We start from the raw sequence: 17,860 nt of genomic DNA on the forward strand, positions 1-17,860 counted from the left end.
AGGCGTTACTTCATCATCCAGCTTAAAGTCGGTTATCCAGGGAAGTCGGGGAGGGGCTCAAGGTAAGAACACGGAGACAGGGATTGATACAGAGGAGGAATGTTGCTAACTGGCTTGATCTCCTGGATCTCTCAGTTTTCTATCTTATGTACTCCCCAGATCACTGGTCCAGGGACGACGTTAGTCACAATGTGCTGAGCCTTCCCACCTCAGTCGTTAATTAAGAAAATGACTGCAGGACACGTGAGTCTTACGGAGGCATATTCTCAGTGTGGTTCTCTCTTCTCATGTAACTCAAGCTTGTGTCAAGTTGACAAAAACAAACAAAGAAATAATCTAAAAAACAGGGCATAAATGTGATTTAATTTTTATAATGTGGACGGACACACAGAACCAATTTGCTTTAAAGGGAGACAAGAAATCTTTGTAGTGTGGATTGTGACCAGCAGGGGGCACCAAAGAATCTCTGCAGTCTGCAGTCCAGTAAAGTTTCGCTCTCGCTCTTGCTCTCGCTCTCTCGCTCTCTCGCTCTCTCGCTCTCTCGCTCTCTCGCCCTCTTTTCCCTCTCTCCCTCTTCTTCTCTTCCTCCCTCTCTCCCTCCCTTCCCCCCGCCCCCCTCTCCCTTTCCCCCTTCACTCCCACCCCCTCTGTCTCTCCTTCTGTCTCTCTCCCCCTCCCTCCTTCTTTCCCTCCCCCCTCCCTCTCTCTCACAGGAGAATGATCCTTAAATTTGTATTCTGTTCTGCAGGTACAGAACTGGCATGAGCTGGACTCGTGAGACATCATGTAATGGCATTCAGTGGCAATTCAGCAGGATTGAGATTGGGACAGTGTGATTTGCATTCTTTGTAAGGTAGAAAATAAAGGAGAAATAAAACCACCTACAGACACATTAGAGAGTGAATTTGCGTTCCGAGTAAGTCCTACACTTGTAACACATTGAACAGAAAGACAGGACAGAAATTTGATACTTGATAATTTATATTTAACCATTTCAGTGAGTCGAGCCAAGTAGACAATTGAACCACAATGACTAGACACTCGTGAATGACATAGATTCAAAAACAAAAATAAAAAAAAAAAAACAACCTAAGTTCTTCTGGCCCAGAAACGTCTTAACAGGAGTGGTGGTGCCTAAGTGTCAGTCCAGCTGCTGCGTGGAGGTTCTGTATATTAACCAAAAGGCCTAAATGGCCCATTTATTTTTTTATATTGAGGTTTCCTGTATAACCTTGTCCACTTCTCTTTCTGATGTTCCAATCGTTCGATCTCTAGAGACAGCTTGTACACCTCCAGGGCCCTTTGCACATCCTCTGGGCTTGAGAGACACTGCAAGAGTTGTCTGCCTTTGCTCACTATTTTGCAGTCTTCTGGGATCCCCTAAAGGTAATTTAAAGAAATAAGAGGGGAGAACACAGCCTGAGAGGATTCATTGCAAAACTGAGGCTGAAATCGTTGACAGACAGAAATAAAATCAGGAGGGACTTTGCATCCTACCACCAGGAAGAGGGGTGTGTGTGTGTGTGTGTGTGTGTGTATTTTCAGACAGGGTTTGGAACCCAGGCCAGACTTGAACCCTGGATCCTCCTGTGCCCTCCTCCTTGTTGTTGCTAGAATTATAGGTATCTGCCACTACACCTGGCTCTTGAAAAGTAGGAAAGTATAGCCGAAGAAAAGATACAGAGCTCCAAAGGGATCCGAGTGAAGGGGATTCCTGCACATGACCCAGAAGCCTAGCAGAAGTACACAGACCACAGACATGTAAAGCTTTGGTCAGGGCACTAGGTCTAGGAAACCTTCAATTCTCAAGTTCTGGACCCAGCCATAGGGAGAAACCTACTCCTTCCAACTCACCATGATGTTTCATGGTTATAAGTATGAATCTGGACAATTGGGCATCCTTGCAGGAGTCAGGCGACACTATCAAAGACTGGGGGAGAGCCTTGGGAAAAGACTGCTGTAATAAAGTGTGAAATCACAGAGGTTCCTGGGGTTGCCCCACTCACCATCTGACAGTTGGGTATCTCAGGGTACCATGTTCTGTTCTCTGAACACATGATGTTTGGAGAACCAACTAAGTCATATCCAGGATCACATTGAACGGTGACATTTTCCATCTCAGCGTAGAGATCTCTCTCCACAGACAGGTTTCCATTTATGACCATTGGTTTGGGACACGCAACTTTAATGGAACCCTCTGTTGAGCCTTTAATGGAATTCTCTGTTGCGTTTTCTTCTTCGTAGGGGCATTAAATTGAATTAGACAATAAGAATCATGAGAAACTTTGTCCATATTTGCATTCAGGTTCTGCAAAACTTATTAATTTCAGTGATCACTATAATAGTCCTGATATTTATTGAGGAAAAACTGTATATCTATTGGCCAAATTTTTGTTACCTCATAAATTTTATCATTATACCTCTATGAACTAGTTCCAGTTGGCACTAACATTTTACCAACAAGGAAACCGAGAACGTTAGTAAATTTCTAAGTCTCCTTGTAGCTTTTCAGTATTAGAGCCTAAGCCTGGCCTTTCTTTCCACAGCCTTGGTTGAATGCTAGGGATGCCCTTCTCATTATCTTCCCCTCTTAATGGTCCAGGAATCAGTAGAAACAGTGGCCTTTGGTTGCTAGCACAATGATGAAGGTACCAAGGACAGTGAGAGGCAGTCACATCTCAGTCCTCATCTTTGTTCAATATCAGCTTAGCAACCAGGGGCATCATCAGCTCTTAGAAACCAAAAGGGCATGGAAACATGGTGGCCATCATAAAAGTTCAGTGCAAGTTTGCAACACTTCATGAGCTATGAACCCTTGAGATTCTTCTTCCATGGATACTTGGAAGGAAGTGAAGGTTGTTGTGGAAAGTCTAACAAAGGCACAAAACGATTCTTAGGCTCAAGTTACCAAGTCTAGTTTCTAAGTACTTTAAAACGATATCTAACAAGTCATAGTAGCTACTTCTGATAATGTTCTATCTGTTCTTTTAGGGCTTGGGAGGAAAACTAATGTTCATTTTTAATGTTTTTGGGGGGTCAATTTTTTAAAGTTTTCCATTCATATCTTAAATATTACCAGATAGATAGATAGATAGATAGATAGATAGATAGATAGATAGATAGAAAATAGCTAAATAATATATACATATATATATATAGATAATAGATTACATAGATAATAGCTAGATAATATATGATAGAGAGAATATATATATGATAGATAGATAGATAGATAGATAGATAGATAGATAGATAGATAGATAGAACAATTTAGGTAGGCCTTGATCAATAGGAAATATTTCTGTTATTATTTTGTAACTTTGTCTTCCATGCATCATCACTAGTGGATCTGGTATGGCAATAAGGAGCCAAAGGTACCCAATGAAAAGACATGCAAAGCACACACCAAGTTCAACCAAAACATACCTTCCAACACATTCACACATAGAAGCCTCATAGTTAGGGGGCATCTGTCTATTTTCTGTTGTACTCTGGGTAATCTACAGAGAAGTGAGCTTACTTAGGCTCTGACTCATGGAAATCTAGAGGAAGGGGGTTTTGTCTGGCTCCTTTATGCTTTGGTGGCAAGTGTAAACGAATAAAGCATCCAGAGAGAGAGAACAAACAGCTCACTTCTACCACAGCCCTCCTATTTGTCAATAACTGACTATTTCTTGTTGTTGGAATTCTTTTTTTTTTTTTTTTTTATAAATAATTTATTTATTTTTGAACATGAAATGCTTTTTTATAGCATGTTTCACAAGGGGAGGGGGTAAGAGGGGCCAGATGGTGGAAAAGTACAAAATCTTCTTGGCCTGTGCCTTGAAACATGTCATGGTCTATACGGTACACTGCCTTGAATTATGATCTACCTGCTGTTCTTCAGAAGATATGGTACACTGCTTGAGTTATGGTCTCCCTGCTATTCTTAAGATGATATGGTACACTGCTTTGAGTCTATCTGCAGTTGCTAAGCAGGATCTTGCAGTTGCCAAGCTTCAGAGGACATTGTGCAGGTGGGGAAAGGTGGGGGGTGAGGGTAAGGGCGAGGGTCCTGGCTTCTGGCATCTCCCCCTTCTCTGTTTAGTTAGAGAAGGCATCTTATGATCAATCCCTGTTGTTGGAATTCTATTAACATTTTTGTCTGTATCTATATTCTGAAAAGTTGTCATCATATTTTTCTACAATTGTCCCAACATCTCTGATGTTTAATTAAGATATTGGAGGCACATTGGATTGACTTTTGTACAGAATGAGATCTATGGGTGTAATTTCATTCTTCCATGGGTACTTGTCCAGTTTTGCTAGCTAGCACCATTAATTGAATAGGCTTTTTTCCCTTTGATAAACTGTAACATTTCTGTTAACAATTAGGTGTGCATATCTATAAAGTTTACTCTGTGTCCCTTATGATCCATTGCTCTGTATGTCAGATTTTATAGCAGTGCTATGCTATCTTTGTCACTAGCCCTCAGTATCACAGTTTGAGGTCAGGTGATATGTCTCTGGCTGTGTTTAGACTGTTCAGGATTACCTTTGCTGTCTGTGGGATTTCTATGTATGTTTCCATATGAATTTTAGAATGATTTCAAGTTTTGTGAAGAATGTCATTGGAAGTTTAATGGAGATTGGATTGAATCTATACCTTTCTTTGGAGAGGACAGCTATTTTCACAATGTTAATTTTGCCAATCCAGGAGCAGAATAAAAATTTTCAATATCTCCAGAAGTTCTTTTATTGTTGAGAATAGTTTTCGCTATCCTGGGTTTTTTGTTATTCCATATGAATTTGAGAATTTCCTTTTCTAACTCTGTGAAGAATTGAGTTGGGATTTTAATGGGGATTGCATTGAATCTGTAGATTGCTTTTGGCAAGATGGCCATTTTTATTATATTAATCCTGCCAATCCATGAGCATGGGAGATCTTTCCATCTTCTGAGATCTTCTTCAATTTCTTTCTTCAGAGACTTGAAGTTCTTGTCATACAGGTCTTTCACTTGCTTGGTTAGATTCACACCAAGGTATTGTATATTATTTGCAACTATTGTGAAGGGTGTCATTTCCCTAATTTCTTTTTCAGTCTGTTTATCTTTCATGTAGAGGAAGGCTACTGATTTGTTTGAGTTGATTTTATAACCAGCCACTTTGCTGAAGTTGTTTATCAGGGTTAGGAGTTCTCTGGTGGAAGTTTGGGGGTCACTTAAGTATACTATCATATCATCTGCAAATAGCGATATTTTGACTTCTTCCTTTCCTATTTGTATCCCTTTGACTTCTTCTGGAGGAATCACCATCCCTGACCTCAAGCTGTACTACAGAGCAATAGTGATAAAAACTACCTGGTATTGGTACAGAGACAGGCAGGAAGATCAATGGAATAGAATTGAAGACCCAGAAATGAACCCACACTCCTATGGTCACTTGATCTTTGACAAAGGAGCTAAAACTGTCCAGTGGAAAAAGGACAGCATTTTCAACAAATGGTGCTGGTTCAACTGGAAGACAACATGTAGAAGAATGAAAATTGATCCATTCTTATCCCCTTGTACAAAGCTCAAGTCTAAGTGGATAAAGGACCTCCACATAAAACCAGATACACTGAAACTAATAGAAGAGAAGGTGGGGAAAAGCCTCGAATACTTGGGCACAGGGGAAAAGTTCCTGAACAGAACTCCAACGGCATATGCTCTAAGATCGAGAATTGACAAATGGGACTTCATAAAATTGCAAAGTTTCTGTAAGGCAAAGGACACTGTCAATAGGACAAAACGACAACCAACAAATTGGGAAAAGATCTTTACCAATCCTTCATCTGATAGAGGGCTAATATCCAATATATACAAAGAACTCAAGAAATTGAGTTGACTCCAGACAACCAAATTACCCTATTAAAAAATGGGGTATAGAGCTTAACAAAGAATTTTCAACAGAAGAAACTCGAATAGCCGAGAAGCATCTAAAGAAATGTTCAGCATCCTTAGTCGTCAGGGAAATGCAAATCAAAACAACCCTGAGATTCCATTTCACACCAGTCAGAATGGCTAATATTAAAAACTCAGGTGATAGTAGATGCTGGAGAGGGTGTGGAGAAAGAGGAACACTCCTCCATTGTTGGTGGGACTGCAAGATGGTGCAACCACTTTGGAAATCAGTCTGGCGGTTCCTCAGAAAATTGGACATAGCATTACTCGAGGATCCAGCTATACCACTCCTAGGCATATACCCAGAAGATGCTCGAACATATAACAAGGACATATGCTCAACTATGTTCATAGCAGCCTTATTTATAATAGCCAGGAGCTGGAAAGAACCCAGATGTCCTTCAACTGAGGAATGGATTCAAAAAATGTGGTATATTTACACAATGGAGTATTACTCAGCTATTAAAAACAATGAATTCGAGAGGTTCCTAGGTAAATGGATGGAACTAGAAATTATCATCCTGAGTGAGGTAAGCCAATCACAAAAGAAGACACATGGTATTCACTCACTGATTATTGGATATTAGCCTAGAACCTTGAAATGCCCAAGATGCAACTCACAGGCCACATGAAGCCCATAAAGAAGGAAGACCAAGTGAGGGTGATTCGGTCCTTCTTAGAAGGAGCAACAAAATACTCAAGGGAGCAAATATGGAAACAAAGTGAGGGACAGAAACTGAAGGAGGGGCCGTCTCAAGACCACTCCACCTGAGTATCTATCCCATGTGCAATCACCAAAGGTAGATGCTGATGTGGAAGACAGGAAGTGCATGCTGATAAGAGCCTGATATGGATATCTCCTCAGAGGCCTTCAAGAGTCAGACATATTCAGAGGCAGATGCTCACAACTAGCCATTGAACTGATCATGGGGTTCTCAATAGAGGAGTCAGAGTGAAGACTGAAGGAGCTGAAAGGATTTATGGCACCATGAGGAGAGCAACAATACCAACCAACCACAGCTCCCAGGGTCTAAACCACCAGCCTGGGAGCACTTAGGGGGGGATCCAGGGCTTCAGCTGAATATGTAAAAGTGGAGGGCCCTGCTGGGCATAGGTGGAAGAAGAGAACCTTGACCTCATGAAGGCTGGATGCCCCAGGGGGTGGGAATTTTGAGGGTGGGGAGGTGGGAGTGTGGGGGGGTAGATAGAGGTTACATCCACAGAGAAGAAGGAGGAGGGGCGAGGGGATTGGGGGTTCCGAGGGGGTGGTGGGGGATGGGGTAAGGGGACAACATAGGAAATGTAAATAAATCATCCAATAAAAAAAAATTTTTCAATATCTAATATCTTCTTCAATTTCTTTTTTCAATGTCCCAATGTTTTTCTTCTCCTTGGCTAGGATTATTTCTTTATATCTGAAACTTATTTTAAGTTAATTAATTTTATTTTATGTATGTGAGTGTTTTGCCTGCATGTATGTATATGAACCATGAATGTCTGACACCTGAAGTCAGAAAAGGTATCTTATATCTTCCCCAAACTAGAGTTATAGCTGTTTCTGATAAGCAAACTCAAGTACTGTGAGAGAGCAATAGGTCTCTTAACCACTGAACCATCTCTCAGTCCCATAGTCCTACATATTTTATTATTTTAAGCTATTGTGAGTGGGAGATTTTACATAGTTTGTCAGAAGGTTCATTACTGCTATATAGGAAAGGTACTGATATTGTTTCCTGTTGGTGGACAAATGCATACAATTATGTTTGATAATGAAAGTATGTATAAGTCATATGTAAGGCTTCATGGCTTCAAACAGATTTCTAACTGCACAGAAGTTCATTGAGATATATAGTCTCTGGGCCTGGTTAATATGGGTGTGTGATTTGGGGGAAAGGTCTTGTTATAAACTATTAAAGTTTTCATTTAAAAAAGTATTATCTCTTTCAACGCTTCCAGGTGGTTGGGGGCAAGTCCAATGCCTGTTTTTTACTTTAGTTCTATCTATCAGGATACTGGACCAGATGGTACAAAAACTTCCGGCCACCTGATCAGCCCCGCCCTGCCATAGCCAGGAGAGGGTGTAGGGGAAGGGGCAGCGCTGCGTGTCTCTGAGTGTCAGACCTTCTCACTTCTGCTACATCTCCAAAGTCTGCAGGACGAGGCCTATTGTATGAGGATGACCCATCATCTTCAGAGTGCTGCTGCACTAGAGCAGATTCCCTGCTCCGTGGGACAATATTGAGACCTGGATGGGGAGGAGCATTGAAGATTTCTTGGTCCAAGGCTGTGCCTACAAGTTTCTGTGGCAATGTCCTCTGCTTGGTGGATTCAGACAGCCTGTGTCTAGCCTTTGTCAAGCCCCCTCCACCATTTCCATGGTCCAATACCTCTTCTTCCATGTAAAAACCGGGAAGGAGAAATTTGTACATTGGCAATATCCCAGTGTCAGATTCTCCTACACACTTTACAGTGTATATATGCCATCTGCTATGACTGTGACCTTTGTCATCTGTCTCGGGTTTTCTGTAGCACAGACTGTCTGCAGCTTTACAGCTCTCCTCATAGCAGCTTCTTTGGGTCTTTGATGGAGAAGAGAAGAATTGTGGTCAAACTCTTCTCCATAGACACCATTTGGCATGGCATGTGCTAGCTAGCTTCTCTGTGAAAAGCCCAATGTAGGCTTTATTCCTGTTTTCTCATGTTTATATATTGGTATTTTTTTTAAATCTTGACTTTCTTTTATTTAAGCATGTGTGTGTGTGTGTGTGTGTGTGTGTGTGTGTATGAGAGACAGAGAGAGAGAGAGAGAGAGAGAGAGAGAGAGAGTGTTAGTTGAGTATATAGAAAAGGAGTCATGCAAGGGAAGGAATAGTTTTTAAGATAGGGATAAAGAGAACATAATATATTTGTAACATGAAAGTAGAGCACAGTGGGAACATTCTCAGTGGAATGAATAGAAAAGTAGGCAGCAGGGAGAAAAGGGTAGTAGGGGAGAGGAATAAATTAGATTAAAGAATAATGGTACAAATGTATTAAAATTCCATAACGAAACTCATTGGTTTGCATGTTATACTTAACAATTAATGAAAATAGGAAAATACAAATATATACATATATACATACAACACATACAACACACACACACACCAGAATGGAGATGCTACCTCTCATGATGCTGGTCAGTATCTCTGTGTAGCTCTGTGATTAATAAGGAAAACACATAGGGCTAGTATGGTTCATGCTATTCAGAATTAATCCCACCAAATCATTTGCATAATATTTGCATAATGAACTTTTTTGTGCATCTTTAGATTAGTAGACTAGGTATCCTGCAAGGCCATAGGCAAAACAATCCAATCAGTAGACACTGAAGCCAAGCACTGATCTTTAAGCTGTTGCTTTCATTAGTTTTTTCTGGGCTTCTTCGCCTTATAGGGAAGCTTGGATGAGGGGAAATGCTACCATATTGTGTGGCAATAAGCTGTGGCCATGATGAGGAGCCAAAATGTCTGGTACATACTGGCCAAGAAATAGTATATCTGGATCCCAAGATAATCATGGGAGTATCTCATGAGTTCCACCTGGGGGAATTATCCTGAATAGGCACTTGTGAGATATGAAGAAATTTTCATCATGAATAACAGCTAGAGGTATCATATCTGTCAGAAAATCCAAGCCGATGAAAGTGCTGACCAAGGGAAATATAGACTGAGCAATAGCAAAATTACTATTAATCATATATATTACAACCCTCAGAGCAGAAATAAGTTACTTCATTATCTCTCTTCTACTGTGATCTTTAAGACGATGGATGGCTACTATTTTTCCCATGATTATTTCTCATCTTTCAACCCTACTTCCCATAACAATCCCAATTAACTACCAGATCGCAAGTTATTCTCTTTAACTCTGCTTTTATATTAACCCACATAATGGCACACAATAGGCTCTGTCATGTTGAATTTAGCAGTCATTCATAGTAAGATATTAACATTGTTCTATGATAATATTTTCAGTGTCTTACCATGATCAAATAGACTGTTTGTCATATTGGTTTCTGATATGTTTGGGAAGGTGAGAGCAAGATGATTTTGCAGGCCTGAGTCTGAACAAGAAAATGAAAAAGCTGATGTCAGTCACTAGGACCCAAGTCTTCCTTCTCATTCAAAACAAAGTCATCCGTTGTTTCATTAATTACATAAGCCATTCTTTCCCCCTGGATGTACAAAGACTTATAGGATAGGCTTTTACTTTACTAAAAATTTGGCCATAGTGTTAACAGATAATACATGTAGAAACATTAACAAAATGAGATACTGAAGAATGTTATTCAATGTGCTATGTGCCCTGCAAAAGCTTTTCTAAGCTCTCTTGTCAGTATACCTTGATCTACAACTCTATCAAAAGCTTTGATGGTGCCAGGATAACTATCTGTGATCTTCTATATAATACACATTTGTCAAATAATTCCAAACTCATTTCTTTTTAAAAGATTACTCTTCAGAGAACTACATAGAATCCCTCTAGGTATCTGGAAAAAGATGAAGACAGGTTCCCTCAGTATTCTTACCTGCCTGACATGATGGTATTGCAGGGTCCCACTTTCCATTTGCTTGACATGAACTTCTTCCATCCGTAGTCATAGGGTAAGAACCTTCATTACAAATATAGAAAACATAATCTCCATAGGCATAGATGCATGTGCCAGTGAAATCTCTCCTTTCACTTACAATTTTGATTTTCTCCATATTTGGTGTTGGGCAACATATCCCTGGGAGATTAAAAGACATGTACATCTTTCAGCCTGTGGGAAAGACACCTTTGGCTAAAGTTTTCACTCTACCTTATGAAAAATGTTAATAATCAAACTCATGGGAACAGGATAAAATGTTACTTTCAGAGAAGAGGAAGAATTATTCATTAGGCATAAAGCTTCAGTTGAATAAATTCTAGAAATGCTCAATGCAAAACAATACAGAAATACAGTGAACAACAACAATGCTACACACTGATCGGTAAGAGTATTTTGTAACTTTTAGTGTTGATAAACATGATTTAGAAGCAAAAACAGAGCAAAGGCTTTACTAAGATGGCATAATAAGTCTTTATTTGAGCAAACATATTGCTTGTTACTTTTCTATTTCTGTGATAAGACACCATGGCCAAGTCAACTTATAAAAAAAAGAGTTTAATTGGACTTATGGTTTCAGAGGGTTAGAGTCTATGATGGCAGAGTGAGGGCTTGGTGGTTGAAGCAGCAGGTGAGAGCTCATACTTTGATTTATAAGCAGGAAGCAGAGAGCACACTGGGAATGGTGTGAGTCTTTTGAAACCTCAAAGCCTTCCCCCAATGCACCTCCCCCAACAAAGTCACATCTCCTAATTGTTCCAAAACAGTTCCACCAATTGTGGACCAAGTGTTGAGACATATATGCCCGTGGGTACCATTCTTACTCAGACCACCACATGTATACCTGGAATCACTATTCATGCATTTAAAAAAGTACTTTCACAAAGTTAGGAGAGTCTGTTGAGAGGCCTTAGTAACTAGTTTAAGCCTAGTAAAAAGAGAAGATGTCTTGAAGAAGGTAAGAAGGAAAGAGTTGCATGTGCCATTGTTGTTCTCTCCCATTTCACCCCTATTCCCAACTCAAAGCACTGCAATAATGAGAGAAGAAAAGAAAGTAGACATAAGTCTTAGAATCAGTATCAGGTTTGCTTCAGGGACCACTATTGGACAGAGCTCCATGACCCCTACTGAATCTCCATAGATAAAAGAAAATCTGAGAACCCTGAAGACAAACAGAAATCTTTCTGTTGCCTGTTATGGTATGGGCCTAAGGATAATCTTTCAAGGGTCTGTTCAGGTGTAAACTTCCAGTGGGACCTAGATTACTATTAGATTTAGTGACCAAAACATAGTTTCTAAATTTCTCTCCTCAATCTTGTGCAACCTTAACCTCCAGTCAAGAAAGACTCCATCTGCTGAAGGTAGGGTAACGAAATAAGCTCGAAACTTTACTTTACAACTCCTGCTATGGTAAAACCCAACGCTGGCAGAACACAATACTCCTTGACCAAAGGCTAGTACCCAAGGTTTGACTCACTATTACCAAGGTACCAGGTAGAGACACAAAAAAGGCTTGAGTAGGATATTCAGTACAGATCGCTTCTGGTAGGCTGCTGCACTCTCTTGCCAAAAGTGGGCAAGAGCAAGCTGGCATAGAAAATGGAGTCTTGGTCCTTGGTCCTGATCCTGTGTTGATTATGGCCATCAATAGACTCCAGGAAAATCTAGTGACTCCTTGGCCAGATGACCACAGGACTGCTTGCCTCAGACATAATCTATGGCACCTAACTACAAGACAATGACTCTAAATGAGAATTCTCTGTCTGCCCTAGTAAAAACTCATGTCTTCATGGGCCTAGTATGAATGGACTATATGCTTTAGCAGACTCCGAACCCATCTTGAACATCACAGTAACTGCAGACTTGTGACAAGGTTGAACTTGAAGTACTTGCTCTCCCACCCCATCCCAATTGCTAAAACATTGTTAGTGAACAGTTTGTGGCTTATGGCAAAACTTGACTTGGGATGTTAACGAGTGTTGAAATATCAGCAATAACCACTGACTCAAAGAACATGATAAATATATTGAACTTGCTCTGTAGTTCAGACAGATCTTCAACTTGTGGTCTGCCCGCCTTCTCTGGACACATGTGTCTAATAAAGATTGAGTCATGAGGAGAGATAAAACTGTTAAACAACAATTGAAACAATAATAAAAACTCTTTTCTCAAAGGAAGAAAATAGAACCAGAGGATTTCCCTAACACCAGTTCTAAGATTACATAAGAAAGTTGAAGCAAAAGTTTTTTTTAAACTAATTGTATAAGATTCTGGTTCCAGAGTCAGACAGAGACAACAAAAAAAGAAAGCTACAGACTAATTAATATTTCTGAAAAATCTTCAACAAAATGCTATCAACCCAGACCCAACACTACATTAAAAAGACTATTATCATTATCTATTTAGAGTTGTTCCAATAATGGTAGCAAACAGATCAATAAACACAATACACCATATTAATAGAATGAAGTAAATTTGGATAAAAACATTCTTGATAAGATTCAAAACACTTTCATGTAAAAATCTTTGAGAAAGGCAAGCATAAAAACAATATGCTGCATGCAATGTACCCACAGTCAACATCGGACTAAATGGGTAAAGCTGGACTATTTGGAATAAAACAAGATGCTAATTTTCACCACTTTGTGTCAAAATAGTACTGGAAGTCCTAGTCACAGCAGTCTAAAAATCGAAAGAAAAAATTTTAATGTAAAGTCACAAGAGGAAGTCATCACTGTTCACAGATGACATACACAGAAAAATTCTAATGACTCAATTAAGAAAATGTTAGTAATATTAAATAAATTGTAATGGTTAATATTGTCAACTTGTTGGGCTCTGGAATCTCCTAGGAGATACATCTCTATTCATGCCTGTGAGAGACTATTTAGATAAGGTTAGCCTCTGAGCACGTCTGTGAGGAATTATCTAGATTAGGTTAATTGTGATAGAAAGACATATTGTGAATATGGGCAAAACCATTCTTGCCCTGGGCCCTGGGCTTTATAAAGTGAACAGGTTGAGAACTAGCAGAGAATGATATTCTCTGGTTCCTGCCCAAGAATTCAGTATGGTTGACTTTCCTGTTGATGTGTGGTCTTTTGCTATGGTAAATACTGGTTGCTTCCAGAGACTGTTCTGCATGTAGACCCAGGTGACTTTGCCCCCAAGTTATCCCTGATTGGTGAATAAAGATGCTGATTGCTGGGCAGAGGAGATACATGGTGGAGTTTTGGTTCTGGGCTTGGGGTCAGAGAAGAACCACTAGGAGAGAGAAGAAGGTGGAGAGAGGAGAGAGAGACCATGGATTAGGAGTCAAGAAACCATGGGCATGAGAACTGGCCAGTTGGAGTTAAGAGCAGTATAGATGAAACATAGTAAGTAATAACTTCAGATTATCAATAGGAAATGGATTTTAAGAGCATAGAGGGTAGATACTTGCCCAGCATTAGTGCTAACAGAGGCTTATTATAAGTATAAAGGCTTTCTATGTCTTTTATCTGGGAACTGAACAATCAAAGGTGGGATAGAAGCCCCTGATTGAGATTAAATATTTATTGCAACACTTCCCTTATACCTGGAAGCCAAAATTAATCTTTATTAACTCCCTGTGCTGCTTTCATCAGGTCCTTGGTTTCAGCAATCAGAAGATAACATAAGATTTGAAGTAGGTTTTTCACTGCTATACTGTAAGCATATATTCCTTAGGTTTTAGAACTGGTTTAAGGAGAAACATGGAAGAGTTTGGACTATCAGACTCAGATATTTGTAAGCACAACGTAAAGAAACATTGTGGTGGAGGGTTGTAAAACCAGAATGTCAAATGCAGACTCTGGAAGCTAGTTTATTACTAAGTTTCAGAGAGGAAAAACTAACAACTCTATTGGAATTGGACAATAGACAAGAATCTGGCTTCATTCTGCCTATGTCTTAAAAATCTGAGTATTGCTGAACTTACAAGTAGTCAACTAATATCTTTGGGAGAGGAAAATTTAAGACATATTAAGACAAATTTATGACTTGATTAATTCTCAGAAATGTATATACAACTTTAAAACTGCAGACAAGGAGAATACACATGGCAAAACATCTATAACTGTTAAAAAAAAAAAACACTTCTTTCACTGGAACAATGGGAAAGACTACTTGGAAGCCAGACCCCACCCATCAAAGGAGCCAATTAGTGAAAATCCAGCTTTATGTAAAGCAGATGGCAGGATATGACAGTGCAGTTGCAGGGGATCCCTGATCTAAAACGACTGCTTAGGAGAGTGACTCTGTAGATTCATCCAGTGAAGCAACAGCGTTCACAATAGCTGTGCTCCAAAAGGCCGTGCTCCATCCCTAACCAACACCATCTCCATGACACTTGTTTAATAAAATGAAAGGTGCAAGACTTGTTGAGAAGCTTCAGATAGTTATTAAGACCAGTCAGTATGTAATAGGATTAGAGTCTCTGCAAGGACTTCATGAGAGATCACTGTGTAAAACTGTGAAGATAAAGACTTTTGGAGCCCAGAGGACTCCCATCATGCAATGCGTCCCAGATGCCAGACATAGAGCAGAGAGATTTAGTGTGTTTGATACTAGGTTTCAGTTTCACTTTAATCTAATATTTCCTTTCTGCATCTCTGTTCTTCCATTTAAAATGGAAATTATTGCTATGTGCCATTGAACAGTAGAACCTGTACCTTATATTTTATTGTTCAGAGGTTCACAGTTAAGCAATTGCCTGAACTCTGTACTTAGACACTTAGACAGCATGGAAGTTAAAACTGTTAAAGATGATGGGACTTTTTCTTTTATTTTTGAGATTATAATAAAATTACATCATTTTTCCCTTCCCTCCCTCCAAACCCTTCCTTGCCCTCTTTCAAACTTGGAGCTTCTTTTTTCATTAATTGTTATGTGTATGTCAGAGGACAGGAAAGGAAGAGAAGGAGAGGGAGAGAGAGAGTGTGTGTTTGTGTTTTAAAGGGTGACCATTTCATATTGGATAGCCAATTGGTATGTTTTTCCCTGGGTAGGCAGTCATGTTGGTGAGACTTTACAAGTGCAGCTGCTGACATTCCTAGGAGACATAATCACACAGCCTGATTCTCTGGCACTTAGAATCTTTCCATCCCATCTTCTGCAATGTTCCTTGAAACTTAGACATGGGAGTGTTTTGGAGATATATTCAATAGAAATGGGCTCAACAACCCTGCGTTTTTATTGGTTGTAGTTTTATATAATTTAAAGTTCGGAATTTGTATTTGAGGCTACCATAAACCTTTGGGGACACGGGCTAGAAGAAGGTTACAGGTTAAAATGAACACGCTTGGGTTCCAGTGGGAAAGCTCAGTGGTTAAAGGCTCTTGATGCATAAGCCTGGTGATCTAAATTGAATCTCCGGAACCCAGGGGAGGTTGATTTTTTCCCTTCCACCTTTAGATGGATTCCAGGGTTTCAACGCCGATCACGAGGTTTGTGCAGCAAGAGCACACACACCAAAGCACTGACGGACAGAGAGAAGAAACAAAGCAGGCAGGAAAAGTCCTTTGAAATAATCATCAATGTAAACAACATTAAATTTCAAGACAAAAATAAAGCAAAATGGAATAAAATATACTGTGACTAAAGAAAACGATCATCTGTCTAGACTGGTATATGCATGAAACATATCCCCAAATATTAAGGTGAACGCATAGCAGGAGACAGACAAAGCACATGCTATCATCAATATATTCTCACTAAAGGAGACTGTAGTATCCGTTGGGGAAATGAACATGATAGCTAGTGTAAATCTAAAGAAGCAAGAGAGATTCACTGGCAATTATCTATCATTTAAGCTAGTTTGATCTCTTACAGTGAGAACAGTAGCAGTAATAATCACGTTGATGATAGTTACACCATAAAATTGAAATGTGCAAAAAATGCTTTTAAATTAAGAGGAAGTAAATTAGGATTCTAAGTCTTTCTATTGCTTTGAAAGACATAGAGGCATTTACTTGCATTACATTAAAAAGACATACTATAATTTTTATTGCATACTAAATTAAATAAAAGGTAGATGTGTGTGCATGTGTGTGAGTGTGTGTGTGTGTGTGTGTGTGTGTGAAGAAAGAGACAAAGGGAGAGACACACAGAAAAGTAAAGAAATTATTAATTCAAAAGAAGTCAAGTAGATGATACAAAAAGGCAGAAAACATATTATGAGATGTTATATAATTACATGTCATAATTTCAAGTGCATTACTAATTACATTAATTGCACATTAACCTGCCTTTAAAATATATTTAAAACATTGGACAGAACGTTAAAAACTAAGCCATACAACACAAAGCGAACTTAAATAAGCTCTGAGCTATACTGACATGAGAATATCATTTAAAGACAAAATAACTACAGCAATAAAGGGTCATTTCATAATAAAAGACTAAATACGCCAGTAAAATGTATTATTTCATATTAATGTCATCTTAAGATACCAAAAAGGAAAAAATGTTTTAAAACTAAAAGATAAACCTGCCATCAAATAAATCTCCTTTGGTGGAAATTGATATATAGATTTAAATTCTAACATCACAATCACAGAATTAGAACTGATCAGCAAATATAGACCACTTAAACAATATCACAAAATAACGTATACTTTCAAATGTGCACTGAATTTTTACAAAAATTACCCATATCCCATGTAATGAAACAGGCCCCAAGAAATTTCAAAGATTATGCTCAATATGTTCAATAGACAATTCGAAAGCTACATGCAATCAATAGGTTTTTTTGTGTTCAAGGCCACTTACTTTCACATCCATTGGAAGATGACCAGGTCAGATTTTCCTGACAAGTCACAGTCTGGGGATCATTAAGACTTGCTCGATAGCCAGGCTTGCACTGGTATTTCAATTTGGCCCCAATTTCAAATACTCCAAAATTTCTTGACGGAAACCTATTTCCCTCCCAAGAAGCATAGGAAATATCTGGTACATCAATACAACCATCTGGCCATGAAGAAAAAAAACATGGAGAAATATGTAATTGGAATTGGCATAGGAAACCTAAAGAATGGCATTTAACATGACTGTCACAGCGCTACTCAGCAAGAGTAACTTGTGGTGACCTGCACATGCATGTGTTTCAGAAGCCACTTTCTGGATTTCCCTTTTTTTTTTAAATTTATTTGTATTTATTTTTTTTAAAATGTTAATCAAAGGCTTTATAAGTTCCATAATGCTCAATAACAAGATGACCATACAATCAGAAGTGTAACCCAATACCCAACCTAGATATACCAACTATCTTTGACTGGCAAAGACAGGCTCC

The 17,860-nt window shown here is 39.0% G+C and overlaps 1 protein-coding gene across 1 annotated transcript in view; it reads right to left on the reverse strand.

The window, feature by feature from the left end:
- Nucleotides 1-960: 960 nt before the first annotated feature.
- LOC114618922 (zona pellucida sperm-binding protein 3 receptor-like) overlaps nucleotides 961-17,860 on the reverse strand; it is a 46,694-nt gene continuing 29,794 nt past the window's right edge. Inside the window, exons 8-12 of the mRNA XM_028764769.1 lie at nucleotides 17,341-17,538; nucleotides 10,492-10,692; nucleotides 9,946-10,026; nucleotides 2,007-2,236; nucleotides 961-1,380 (exon numbers count right to left, since the gene is read on the reverse strand). Coding sequence (XP_028620602.1) covers nucleotides 1,174-1,380; nucleotides 2,007-2,236; nucleotides 9,946-10,026; nucleotides 10,492-10,692; nucleotides 17,341-17,538 — 917 coding nt within the window. The 3' untranslated portion in view covers nucleotides 961-1,173. The remainder of the gene's footprint in view (nucleotides 1,381-2,006; nucleotides 2,237-9,945; nucleotides 10,027-10,491; nucleotides 10,693-17,340; nucleotides 17,539-17,860) is intronic.

The sequence above is a fragment of the Grammomys surdaster genome, unplaced genomic scaffold (genome assembly GCF_004785775.1).
Source record: "Grammomys surdaster isolate TR1022 unplaced genomic scaffold, NIH_TR_1.0 145, whole genome shotgun sequence".
Lineage (NCBI taxonomy): Eukaryota > Metazoa > Chordata > Mammalia > Rodentia > Muridae > Grammomys > Grammomys surdaster.